This window comes from Bombyx mori, chromosome 16 (assembly GCF_030269925.1).
Source record: "Bombyx mori chromosome 16, ASM3026992v2".
Classification (NCBI taxonomy): Eukaryota; Metazoa; Arthropoda; class Insecta; order Lepidoptera; family Bombycidae; genus Bombyx; species Bombyx mori.
In genome coordinates, this window is record NC_085122.1 from 1,587,049 (window position 1) to 1,601,853 (window position 14,805).

Below are 14,805 nucleotides of genomic sequence, written 5' to 3' on the forward strand. Positions count from 1 at the left end.
AATACCTAAGCTTTTGTATAAAATAAACTTAAAACAAAGAAAAGGAGTTCGTCCGACGGGGGACATATCAAAGAAAAAACAAAATTATTGTTTTTATTTAATTCCGAGCATTTTCATATTTATCTATCTTTTAAACCTTCTCTGGACTTCCACAAATAATTCAACACCAAAATTAGCCAAATCGGTCCAGCTGTTCTCGAGTTTTAGCGAGACTAACGAACAGCAATTCATTTTTTATATAGATAGATAGGTTACATGACTTATATGAACTACATTCCTGTTGCCGCAGTGACATTATGCGTGTCCGTCATTCACAAGCCCGAAGGTGCAAAATTACTTACACACCCACTTAATTGATATAGTCATTTGTGATAACAATGTGCACGTGATATTCTGGACAGCTCTGGGCTAGACCGCTTAATAAATGAAAGAGTGGACTATAACAAGATAGATATAATATTTGTTAAACTTATAAAACAAGCAATTTAATATACAAGTGTCGTGGGTAGCGTTGCTGTGCGAAGAAGAAGAAGCGCTCGGTGCAGGACCGCGGCTCCGCGCTGCCCGAACTTCGATGTCTGTGCATGACACGTGACGTGATTAACAATCTCGCACAAGTGGGTATTCGTCAACCGCTGTGGGGTTTGAGCGAGCGGATGTTCAAGTCACGTCAAGCTTACCAAATATGAAGGAAAAAAACTAAATAAAAAAAAAAATTCATAAATTTAACTACAGCTTCAGTCGAGACATGCTCTTAGCAGGCTAACACGATGTAATTGAAGTATTTTTATAAAACGACTTTGTTTGTTCTTTAAAGTATTTCTCAGTCACAGCTTAATGTAAATAAAGAAAACATATTTATGTGTATTTCATTCCATTGAAATATGTGATTGGGTACTTAAGGCTGTTTCGAATGACTAAACATAAGCAACTCTTCTAAATCGGTAAAACATCCATAGCTTATCATTAAAATAGGAAAATTTTATCACTTAGCAACACTGAAAGGCAATTGGCGCGCGCGCGAAACATTCCCCAAAATCAACATGGCGAGGGTTCGTAGCGCGCTGTGCGTACATTCAAACACCCGGTAATACCGCGTCAGATTTAACACCATTTGAATTAAATCATACGAAATTCGAAATTAAAATGGTACGGTGCATCATAAGCTAGTCGTTTATATTGTATTTCGTGTGTGCAAGTGTTGTTGTTTGCATGAGTGTTACTGATGATGCGGGAGTGCGGGACGATGGACGTGATTCGCCGGCCAGCACTGAAAAGCTAACGTACGTATTGATGTGGCGTAATTGAAAAAAGAAAAAAAAAGGAACGTCTTGCAAAAATGGGAAATTTAAAACTGAATAGAATTAAACAATCTATACTAATATATAAATCTACAGTGTTTTTTTACGGATGTTCCGTTGTAACTACTGAATTGTGTATCCGATTGACTTGAAACTTGGTATCCATGTAGAAAATACATGTACTTAATGGATAGCCTAATATTTATATGAATATTGGACTCCCTAATAATAATTACAATAAATAATAATGTTAATTTTAAATGCCCAGCGAAACGGGCGAGTACGGCTAGTCGACTAATAAGCGTGTTGAATACAAAGAAAAAATAATTAAAGTACATACCTACCTACCACATTTCTTTTTACATACGATGCGCGCGGATAATTTGACGTAACATTAAATTTTCATTTTCATTGAATTTTGGATGTACTCAGAATTGGCACATTACCGTAAGTTGGATCGTAAGCGCGTACTTTCATGATCTGTTGGCATTTGTATCGGCTGCGGTTGCCATGGTCAGAGACCCCATTTAAGTTCTGAAGAACTGGCTTCTTTTTGCTAGTTTTTAAGATTGGGTTTGGATTGGAAGGATTGGCGGATACCCGTGCTTATCAGTAGAATGAATTGTTTCCTTCTTTTTTTTTTTAATTGCTTAGTTGGGTGGGCGAGCTCACAGCCCACCTGGTGTTAAGGGCCTGGAGCCCATAGACATTAACAACGTAAATGCGCCACCCACTTTGAGATTTAAGTTCTAAGGTCTCAGTATAGTTACTACGGCTGCCCCACCTTTCAAACCGAAACCCATTACTGCTCATGGCAGAAATAGGCGGGGTGGTGGTACCTACCCGTGCGGACTCACAAGAAGTCCTAGCACCAGTAAAACTTATTTCCTGAAGTAGACTATTTCCATACTCGATTTCGTCAAAATCGATTCTTCGGTTTTGGCTTGAAAACACGAACGGACAGGGATACCTTGGTCTTAACAAACAATATTATTTGCTAAGTTGAATTTTGATCAATTAAAAGTAAATTCCAATCATCTTTAAATAAGGTAGAATTTGTATCAAAGCCGTTTAGTAATCGGTACCAATGGACAGAAACTAATTTTTGTCCATTGGTATTATATACTACTACAATAGACGATAAATAATAGTGTTGTTTGGACTAATCCAAACAACATTATTATTTATCGTCTATTGTTACTTTTAACTTATGCCCTGTCATCCTTGATGAACTTTTCTTCAATATTTTTTTTATATCTGACACAGATTCTACTGTTTCATTATATCTATTGATGAGATAAACTGTATGTTGACCCTGTATTTAATGTTGTTTCTGTTCCTTCTTTTTCTATCATTATCACCACTAGCATTGTATTTAAATGTTCTTGATATCTTTCAGCATAGAAATTTTTTAACAAATATTTTCTGAGATTGTCATCAGATAGCCAATATTTAAAAGCTCCTAATATTTTAGTTTGAAAATAATATTTCGTGTTACACCGTGTTTTTAGGTTGTGGCGGGTAGCCATCATGCAACGCAAGATATTTGATAGATGCCTGAATCTCGCTGACGACATTTTCAAGATAAGCTCGCATATATACAAGTTCCGAACAACAACATTCGGACCGTCGGTCTACCGAGCAATATCACCAGCTCGGTGGAAGATCTTCCCTTTGTCGTATATCTCTACAAGGTCAACCTGAAGTTTTCTTTGAACTCCATTCCATTCGTCCATTCGTTTACGAGTCTATAGAGAACATACGCACTTCGTATATTATATAACAACTAGCGACCCGCCCTCGCTTCGCTTCGGAAACATTAAAACACACATGAAACAAAAAAAAATAAAAAAAAAGTAGCCTATGTTCATCAGGGACAATGTCGGCTTCTAATGGAAAAAGAATTTTTCAAATCGGTCCAGTAGTTTCGGAGCCTATTCGAAACAAACAAACAAACAAATCTTTCCTCTTTATAATATTAGTATAGATATATTTCTTCTCGTTCACTCTTGACAGTGTGGTCTTTATCGTCATGTAGTGTTGGAGGGGGCAGATTTGACGAATTTTTGTACATAAATAGACGTAACCAGTATGTAAAGTGAATTGAACGTAGGTGAAAGTAACTGGAATGGCCTTGGGACGGTAGACATCGCAAAATATTTGACAGATGCCTGAATCTCGTTTACGACATTTTCAAGATAAGCTTGCATTTATACAAGTTCCGCACAACAACATTTTGCAATTCGATAAAGCGGCACGACATGAGAATCCTCTCATCGTGGCTGCCGGAAACTACTTAGGCGATCCTGCGGACCAAATGGTAAACAGTCGACCTCGCCCAAAACACGTCATTTCGGATCCTCCCGATCCACCAACGGTGCTTTTAGGTACCCCAAACACCGGTCATCGTTTTCGTCGAACCCGGCGCTTGCGATGAAGGCCTCGGTGAGTAAATTAGCCCACAGACACAGCCCACTCAGTTTCTCGGCGGATCTTCTCAGTGGGTTGCGTTTCCGATCCGGCGGTACATTCTGCGAAGCACGGCTCTTGCTAGGGTTCGTGTTAGCAACATCGTCAGGTTTGAGCCCCGTGAGCTCACCTACTAGTTAAGGTTACGCTGATATGGTCTCTCTAGACCATCAGCTAAAGTATAAAAAACAACAACAATTAGACCGTCGGTCTACCGATCAATGTAACCCGCGCAGTAGAAGACCTTCCCTTCGTCGTTTAAGCCTCTTAGGCTACCAGCGAATAGGTACCCATTTACGCTTTGTAGGGCTCCTATGTCATAGTTTACGGAATAGGAAAGCTTGTATTATAGGTCCTTCTTACGCTGGCACAATCCGTGTCCTTATCTCAATATACATGGACCTTCCTGACAGGAGTTACCGACAGTGACCACTGAAAAGTCCACGTTCGTGTCCTGCTTTAAAGCTGTGAGCTTTTGTGTGCGAGACAGCTTTGTCAAATGAAACAATGTCAAATGAAACTCAACTATAGGGGTGTCTTAACATTGCTTAATCCATATTATTAATAAATTGGATGTGAAATTACTAGGCGTTTATATTTAGCGCGTAGATGAGGACATAAGCTTTTGATCCACCTTTTTTTCTTCTTAGATGGGTGGACGAGCTCACACTAGCCCATAGCAAGAGCAGTGCTTCACAAAATCTACAACCGAATTTGAATCCCCGAAAACTTGTTGTTGAAACCAATTAGTTTCCTGGCCTCTGTTTGAAGAAACATTACTTCGTGCATAAAAATCAAGATCGAATGAAATATCAAATAAATATCTAGAAGATCGCAAAGCTCTCACTCATTTCGTTTCTTTCACGCATGGGCCTTTTTTTTTATTTATTGCTTATTTGGGTGGACGAGCTCACAGCCCACCTGGTGTGAAGTGGTTACTGGAGCCCATAGACATATACAACGTAAATGCGCCACCCACCTTGAGATATAAGGTCTCAGTATAATTACAACAGCAACCTCACCCTTCGAACCGAAACGCATTACTGCTTCACGGCGGAAATAAAAACGGGCCTTTGAACACCACAAGATTACCGGGGTATTTAAAGGGCTTTTATAAATATGAATTAAAAAAAAGCTCATATTAATAAAGCTCGATTCCTTTGTTCTTTCGTCCTTAAACAACAAACGCAGAGCTGTTTTGTAGCAAGGTTCCAAGTACTGGCACGTCGCCAAACTCCGCCTACACCAGACATAATATTGTGTAACCTCCTTTAATAATTGTTGATTACACGGAATCGCGTAACATTTATACTGAACATTCTGAAGCTCATAAAGTTTCGCGTTATATGATTGCTTGTTTATTGATTTCTTCTCTTCGTTGCTTGCCAAAATTGCTGACGTAACAGCCACATGAAAATCGACCAAGTCAAAAACACAAAAATAATTGGTTTCTTATTAAATAACCTAATTAGGATTCCCTGTGCTGTGGGTTATAGAGACTGATGTAAATACTTAAATAAGTTTACAACGCGTGTCCTATAATGCGGAACAAATCTACCGTGTTATATGGGGGATTAATAAATTACTAGAGGTCCTGCAATAGTCGAAATTCGACTATAATTAATTGGAATTGTAAGTTTGTACACTATTATGATTGTATTTTATACTTCTATAATCACAAATTTCGCCAAGACTACACTATAAAAAATATTAACAAAGACAAACAATATTTAATCTCAATTTGACAACAGACGTCAAGAACAAAAGTTTGACAATAAATAGTATGCATGTGCGTCAAATACATGGTATGTAGTGTGTGTAATGTTTTCTTTATTGATTTACTGTATATTTTACGCATTATTTAAAAAAAAAATGCATTGAAGTGCATTGTGCACTTCTTCTCTATATTCTCTATAAGTGTGGAAAATTTCACACTCCTCCGTCCGCGCAATTTACCTACGTAAAAAGGGATACAATGTTTTTGCTTCACGTATTAATATATAGATTGTTACGTCTCCAACTCGAAACATTGGAGGAACGAAGTGTTCTCAACACAACATTCAGTCTTAAAGGATCTCATAACACTCCCTTTCAGGACGTATTATTCCAGAGGACATATTACGTAAAATATTCATATTTTTTATCCTACCTAAGCTGATAGCCTTGGGAGGCTATTTCAGCTTCACCCTAACGTGTAGGTGAGCTCACGGGCTCAAACCGGAGTGATACTAACACTGACCCTAGCAAGTGCAGTGCTTCGCAGAATCTTCCACCGGATCGGAAACGCGACCCACCGAGAAGATATGGCGAGAAACTCAGTGGGCTGTGTCTATGGGTGTGGCTTCTTATTAAAAAACTTAATTGGGATTCCTTGTACTGCGGGTAACAGAGACTGACGTACATACTTTAATAAGTTTAAATACATACATAATATATAGACAATAAATACCCAGATAGTATTTTTTCCCTACCTAACAGCCTAAGGGGCTATTCCAGCTTCACGCGGACGGGGCAGAGAGCAAATAAACCTGTTCATCACGCGAATATTTGCCCGTTGTGGAAATCGAACTCACGACCTGCAACAGTTAGAGGTGCTAAATCCTGCACCACCGAGTCATTGTTACGCGCTGGGGTTCGGGATAAATAAAATTCTACCGAAGTACAAATTAAAACTGTATTCAATACCTAAAACACTTCACAAACACTTTAAAATGCTCAATTCGCTTCTTCCGCCTCGCTTCAGGTGATCCGTTCGCTGTTTCGCTTCGAGTAGTTCCTATTAGTAACTTTTTTTTTTATTGCTTAGATGGGTGGACGAGCTCACAGCCTACCTGGTGTTAAGTGGTTACTGGAGCCCATAGACATCTATAACGTAAATGCGCCACACATCTTGAGATATAAGTCCTAAGGTCTTAATATAGTCACAACGGCTGCCCCACCCTTCAAACCGAAACTGCTTCACGGCAGAAATAGGCAGGGTGGTGGTACCTACCCGCGCGGACTCACAAGAGATCCTACCACCAGTAAACTGGCTTTAAAGGAATTCCCTAATATTACTGGTGCAAAAACGGCAATATAAAATACGTTGATCCGATCGCAGTGGGGCAATGCAAAGCCGCCATCGCCCGAAACATGTCTTGTCGGATCCTGTAGATCCACTCTTAGTGCTTTTAGGTCTCTCAAGCACCTGTCACCATCCTTGTCAAACTCATCGATTACGACGAAGAGCTAGACGAGCAAACTAACCCAGACACAGCCCACTGAGTTTCTCGCCGAATCTTCTCAGTGGGTCGCGTTTCCGATCCGGTGGTAGATTCTGCGAAACACTCCTCTTGCTAGGGCTAGCAAAGTCCCTCAGGTTGAGCCCATGGGCTTACCTACCCGTCCAGGCGTTGCTGGAATAGCCTAGAATGTTACCGGTGTAAAATATTTAAAGCCGTACCCTCTAATTGGTACCCATTAAATTTCTAGACAAAGCCACTGCGTTATTGTGACAACAAGCTGTTTGAATATAGTATACCTGTCTTTATCCCCTTTGTTTGATAATCGTATTGAATTAGAACTATTTTACTGCTGGTAAAATAGTTCAACGGAGCGTCGGTAATTGTGGCAAAGTAATTATTTAACACCAAATCGATAGTTTAATCTATATATTAATACGTGAAGCAAAAACTTTGTATCCCTTTTTAAGAAAATTGTGCGAACGGAGGAGTATGAAATTTTCCACACTTATAGAGAATATAGAGAAGAAGTGCACAATGCTAATATATTTTTTAAATAATGCATAAAAGATACATTAAATCAATAAAGAAAACATGACACACACTACATACCATGTATTTGACGCACACACGCATGCATACTATTTACTGTCAAACTTTTGTTCTTGACGTCTGTTGTCAAATTGAGAATAGAATATGATTTGTCTTTGTTAATATTTTTTATAGTGTTGTCTTGGCGAAATTTGTGATTATAGAAGTATAAAATACAATCATAATAGTGTACAAATTTACAATTCCAATTAATTATAGTCGAATTTCGACTACTGCGGGACCTCTAGTAATTCTTAATGCATATTGCAGATAGAAAGAAAATATCACACAAACGCTATAGATAGCCAATAATAAACTAAGAATAGTTTTTGTTCATAAAGCTGCATTTGATGTTGATATTCTAACACGCACGGGAAGACTGCGTTTATGTTACCTTAACACCAGGAACTTCGTCACACAATCTAATTTAGTATCGTGTTATTTAAAGATGTAACCTAAAATTGCATTATTTCACTACAATAGCACTGACACGTCATCTATTGGCAACATTCCAGAACATTCGAGGCGTCACCTGCAGCGTCATCTCGACTAAGCTATACTTTTTTAATTATACATTGTTCTCGTCCGCGCGTAGTTGGAATAGTCCCATAAGCTATTAGCGATTTGATAGGAAGAAAAAAAATAGTTTTGATAACATCACTGTGTGGTCTTGATATTTTTAAGAAGTTCACTTCGGATGTTATGCTTAATAGAGCGCCATTAACGTTGACTACAAATATTTCCCCATGCGTAAGTTTGTAGTAGTAACCCTTTAAATTATTTTTTTATTGGTTATGTGTGTGGATGAGCTCACGGCTCACCCGGTGTTAACACCACCTCAACACCAGGTGAACTGTGATCTCGTCCGCCCATCTAAGCAATAAAAAAAAGGAATAATGAAGCCCTGTGAGAGCTTATTCTGTGATAGATAGACAAAGGCAGGTGGCGACCGATTTGTAAGTTTGGAACTCCTCCAACCTAGAAATCCAAGTCATTGAGTTGGAAAACAATTGGCCAAAAACGCTGTTACAAGAAAATCAGGAAATAAACTACTATTTGTTAAAAAATCATAAGGAGCAGAACGTGATCTTTTTTTTTTTATATCCCTACCTATGCTGATAGCCTTGAGAGGCTATTTCAGCTTTGCCCTAACATGCAGGTGAGGAACTTTGTAAAAAACTCGTTGTCTTTACTTTTACTCTTTACTGTAATAATTCTCAATTTATTCCAGCGAGTACTTTTTTTTTACAATAGTCAGGTTTCGTTTGTCGTAGGCATTTCTCGGGTTTCAGTGCGATTTCCTTTAGCTTGTCTAGACGTATTTTCGATCCAAGGACAAAGTTTCGTTACAATCAGATCAAGATTTGCCTGGAGTTCTGTATTCGTGTTTTGTTGGGAAGTTATTCCCTATTCTGCTGAATGGTTTGGGATAAATGGCGGCAGGAAATTAAAAAAAATATTAAAGGCTCTCCTGGGATACCAGGTTAGGCGAGCCCATAGATATGAACAACATAGACGCCGGCACCCACTTTGGTACGTTAGTTCTAAATCTCAGTTCTTTACACAACGGCTGGGCCAACTTCCAAGCCGGAACGCACTACTGCTTCACGGCAGAAATAGGCAAGGCAAGGTAGCCATTCGTACGGTCTCATAAGACCAGTATAAGCTTGATATCAAGTATATTATGTTGATTTTTAATTGAGCATAAACCTGAACAGGCACACTGGGTAAGCAGTGGACTTATCTGACTAATTGTTGTAGTCAATCGTGGTACCTACTTGAGCGGACTCAGAACAGCCCCGCCGCTATACAATACAATTTGAGACTTCCAGCTAAGAAGACAATAGATGAGCCACGAGAACATTCACCCATAGAAGCCATAAAAATAATAAATAAACGTTACTAATGCGGCAATTTCGTCCGACTTTTCGTTCGCCAAGCTAGTCTCAAACCTATGTGTAGACATTTGACTACAGCCTAAGTAAGTAGGTCCCGCTGGCAGGCGTCCCGGCCCCGTAATAACCCGCTCTACTTTTATTTAACGCCCCCACCCCCTGTTGTCAAACTTTTGATAACATTATTACGGTCACCTATTTCATCGTGATATTTTTCGTATATACCGTCTATAATCTTCCCTATAGACTTCGAGGCGAAGATACGAATATCGTCAATGTAATCGAAGTCTATTAAATATATGCATTCTTAATGATAACTCAATAACTACTAGTCATATCTTGATAAAATAAATAGTAGCATCAGAGGCATCAAGTTTCAAATAAATAAATGGATTATGAAAATCGGTTCATCTAGAAAAAGTTTTTAGGTAAGACACATTAGAAGAAATCAAAAAGGCACATGTTAGAGTTAAAAAATTGAATGCTGTTGTAACTCATAGTATTATTTTTTTAGTGTTAGAATTAGATAAAGAATTGTATGCGTCACTCTCTGATTCATAAGCCAGTCGATTTATAGATTTATTGGTACGAACCAGCCGATGCACAGTTAGTCGTCGCACACATTATAGCACATATGCCCGACGTTAATCAAGCCTTATCATTTAATATTATACACGATAAAGGAAAACATGGTGTAATGCCTGAAAATTTTTTCGACAAAAAAGTTCGGGTATCAAGAATGCCCTCTGAAATCTATCGTTTGGTCTTCCGCGGTCATTAAACTCTAGTGAAATTTCTTCTAGTGAAGAAGAAGAAGAAGAAGAAGAAGAAGAAATTTTTAATTTAAGAATAGTAAGCTGTGTGAGATCTTTCCAATTAAGATTATATGTTTGAAAGGTCCTTTTTTGGCAATTAGAGATACGGTTAGATCGATTATGTCTGCGTTCTACTATGAAGCTTTTCCCGTCATGTGGTTGCGAGAAATATGCGAGACATGAGAACCACACAGACCATCAGACACAGTTGCTTATAGACGTCATCAATGCCAGGAGCAGAGCCAAAAGCCTGCCTACGGTTAAGTACTCTGAAAACATGTATACTTCCTATGTAAATTTACATAATAAGAAGACACGATATATATTTTATTGCTTTGATGGGTGGACGAGCTCACAGCCCACCTGGTGTTAAGTGGTTACTGGAGCCCATAGACATCTACAACGTAAATGCGCCACCCACCTTGAGATACAAGTTCTAAGATCTCAGTATAGTTACAACGGTTGCCCCGCCCTTCAAACCGAAACGCATTACTGCTTCACGGCAGAAATAGACAGGGTGGTGGTACCTACCCGCGCGGACTCACCAATGTATACGTTCATACGTACAATATTTGGAAAAAAGCAAGCCTCGAGTCACGCTGATTCTTCTCCGTCGTGAAACTGCATTCCGAATCGGTGGCAAAAGTCATGACCATTTAAAAGTACCTGCAAAGTTCTGTATCATTAAATTAGAAACTATTAACATTCACGGTTAGCTTTCATCCCTTGATTGGCAGTCAAATATGAGCCGCGGTACAGTGATTAACTAACCTCTCGACCAACAATGCGATCATAGATAGAAAGAAACATGAAGGTTCAACCTACACACGAACGTCAATTATACTTGTTTGCCCTTTACAAAAATATATATTACACAAAGGCGATCTGATATGATATTGTTACGGGTTTATATTTACAGGCTTTTGCGATTGGTACAGTCGAGAAGGCGTGGTGGGTATAGTAATCGGTGAAATGGATGCAACCTTGAGGCTCGTCCGCTTCAAAGTTCAGTGTTAATGGTTCCGCATCGATGATGGTATCTGTTTTATTGAGTGCTCGACAGGTATTTCATGATAGGCAGCGGCTTGGCTCTGCCCCTGGCATTGCTGACGTCCATGAGCGACGGTGACCACTTACCATCAGGTGGGCCGTATGCTCATCTGCCAACAAAGGCAAAAAAAAAAAAAAGGTATACTCGTTATACGGAAATTAAAATAACTATATATTCTTCTTCATCATCATCATCATCAGCCTGCGGCAGTCCACTGCTGGACATAGGCCTCCCCCAAAGCTCGCCACTGAACCCGATCTTCGGTTCTACGCATCCAGTTACTGCCAGCTGCCTTGCGCAGGTCGTCGCTCCATCTAGCAGGAGGGCGTCCCACACTACGTTTGCCGGTTCGCGGTCTCCACTCCAGAACACGTCTACCCCAACGGTTATCGGTTCTGCGACATATGTGACCAGCCCACTGCCACTTCAGCTTACTAACTCTGCGAGCTATATCGATCACTTTGGTTTTTGCCCGAATGACCTCATTGCGTATTCGGTCTCGCAATGACAAACCGAGCATAGCTCGCTCCATAGCTCGCTGAGTAACTTTTAATTGGTGGACTAGTCGCACAGTCAGTGTCCACGTTTCGGCTTCGTAGGTAAGCACGGGTAGGACGCACTGATTATAGACCTTTGTCTTCAGACATTGTGGTATGGGCGACGAAAAGACCTGACGAAGCTTCCCGAACGCTGCCCAGCCCAACTGAATCCTTCTGGTCACTTCCTTCTCAAAGTTGTTTCTACCTAGTTGTAGGGTCTGTCCCAGGTAGACATACTCTTGAACAACTTCGAGAGGTGTACCGCCAACATCGATTGGTCTCGGAATGACGTTTCCGTTAAACATTACCTTGGTTTTATCCAAGTTCATTCCGAGGCCAACCCGTTGGGATGCAGCATTAAGGCTGTGCACCATTTCTTGTAAGTTCTGCAGCGATTCCGCCATGATGACGATATCATCGGCAAAGCGAAGATGTGAGATGTACTCGCCGTTTATGTTAATGCCGCGTCCGTTCCAGTCCAGAGTCTTGAAAACGTCCTCCAGTGCGTTTGTAAACAGTTTCGGGGATATAATATCCCCCTGTCTTACACCTCTGCGCAACTGGATTGGTCTCGTCTGGTCTTTCTGTACTTGGACGGTCATTGTAGCGGCATCGTACAAGCATCTTAGTGCATCGATGTATCGCCAGTCAGCTTGACACCGCTGCAAAGATTCCAGAACAGCCCAGGTCTCGATCGAGTCAAAGGCTTTCTCGTAGTCCACAAACGCCAGACATAGTGGCAGATTATACTCTTCAGTCTTCTGTATAATCTGCCGAACTGTGTGAATGTGGTCCACGGTACCAAATCCTCTTCGGAATCCTGCCTGTTCCGGAGGCTGGAAGTCGTCAAGTCTCTGAGCAAGACGATTCGTTATGACTCTTGAAAACAATTTGTAGACGTGGCTCAGGAGCGAGATGGGGCGATAATTCTTTAAAAGTGTTTTATCTCCTTTCTTAAAGAAAAGGACAACTATGCTCCTGCTCCACGCCCTTGGAGTTTTACCGGTAAAGAGGACAGTGTTGAAGAGCTTCTGGAGCTCCCTAATAACAGGAAGACCTCCTGCTTTCAAGAGCTCAGAAGTAACACCATCTTCCCCCGGGGCCTTTCCGTTTTTAAGATTTTCAAGAGCCATCCCGATCTCGTCTACACTAATCTGTGGCAGCTCGTCGGTGTAGTGGCGGGACAGTGTGGCTCGGACATCTGCTGGGTCGGAGACAGGCTTAGTTGCTTTGGAAGTATAGAGGCCTCCGTAGAAGTCCTCAAGTTCCTTGAGAATCTCCGGTTTGGAGGCGAGAATTTGGCCATCCTTTTTGGTCAGTTTTGTAAGGTGGCTTTTACCAAGAGGCTGCACGAACACCTTGGCTCCTCGGTTTTGCTCGATTGCGTCATTGATCCGCTGAGTATTGTACCGTCGGAGATCGCGTCGTACCAGCGTCCTGATTTTCTTATTAAGAGCCACCTTCTCTGATTGTGTGGCCTGTGTGTTTTCTCGCCTTTCTTCCATTAGCCGGAGAGTCTCGGATGATAACTTTGATGTTCTGCCTGTACGACCCTTTGGACACAGTCTCTGTCCTTCCTGTCTCAGTGTCCTCACCACGCCATCTAAGGCCTCGTCTACGTCTGTGGTGGTTTCCAAGGCAGCGAATCGGTTGTGGAGATCTAGCTGGAATTGCTCCGGATCTACAGCCATGTGATGTAGGCTGGGTCGAAGCGTAGACTTTATTAGACGAGTGCGTTCTAACTTGAAGTCCATATTCAGTGTGCCTCTGACAAGTCGGTGATCACTACCGGTATTGAACCTGCTGATCACAGAGACATCCCTGAATATATGCTTCTTGTCCGTCATAATAAAGTCTATCTCGTTTTTCGTCACAGTGTCGGGGCTTAGCCAAGTCCACTTCCTTTGTGGCTTCTTTTTAAAGAACGAGTTCATTAGAAAGAGCCTCTCACGCTGAAGGAAGTTGACTAGCATTTGCCCCCTGTGGTTCCTACATCCATAACCGAAGGATCCTAGCACCGATTCGTCGCAAGTCTGTACTCCCACTTTAGCGTTAAAATCTCCCATGACAACATTGAAGTGGGCTTTTGTGGTATCGTGCAGAGCCCTGGTGATATCGTCGTACACAATCTCCACATCGTCATCCGAGTATGACGAAGTCGGTGCGTATACTTGCACCACCTTAAGAGAGTACCTTTCGGTGAGCTTAATTACGAGATACGCTACCCGTGTCGACACACTGGATACCTCTATAATGTTGTCCGTCAGGATTTTATTGACGAGAAAGCCAACTCCACCTTGTCCAGGTTGGTCTCCTTCCCGGAAGTAGAATAGGTGGCCTGAGTCCAGAGTTATGACGTCCTCCCCCTGTCTTCGGACTTCGCACAACCCTAGTACGTGCCATCGTATCCTTCCTAATTCCGCTTCCAGTTCCTCAATATGTTCGTCAAGCCGCAGGGTCCGGGTATTGAGAGTCGCCAGGGTCATTTGGTGGTAGCTGTCCGTAGCCCGGGGATTCTTCGCACCCCCTGCCTTACCGTTACCATGACTGCTACCGTAGCCAGGGATAGTAGAGCTGCCGGGAACTGGGGGCGTTTTTTATTTGTAGCTGCCATAAGGGGGGGTTATGCCGTAATCGCCACGCTTGGCAGGCGGGTTGGCGATCGCAGTGCTCGGTGCCTTGCACCGGTAATGCTGCTGCCCGTTACCGGCCAGGAGATTTCCGCACCGAGTGGTTTTCGTTGATGGTTATTCCGCCATCTATCGGTCACCAGAGCCCTGTTCGTCAATCAGCAGGATGCACCACGTGCAGGTAGGGTTGGCATTTGAGACAGTGTGGTGTTAATTTGCCCCATTACACCCCATTACACCACATATTCTTCTTAGTCGAATACTTCATTGCTGAAGGTCGTGTCCTTGAAAGC

At 41.5% G+C, this 14,805-nt stretch overlaps 1 protein-coding gene across 1 annotated transcript in view; it reads left to right on the forward strand.

Moving 5' to 3' along the window:
• Positions 1 to 1,044: 1,044 nt before the first annotated feature.
• Positions 1,045 to 14,805, forward strand: part of LOC101744996 (cholesterol transporter ABCA5) — a 66,228-nt gene continuing 52,467 nt past the window's right edge. The window contains exon 1 of the mRNA XM_012692814.4: positions 1,045 to 1,283. Coding sequence (XP_012548268.1) covers positions 1,213 to 1,283 — 71 coding nt within the window. The 5' untranslated portion in view covers positions 1,045 to 1,212. The remainder of the gene's footprint in view (positions 1,284 to 14,805) is intronic.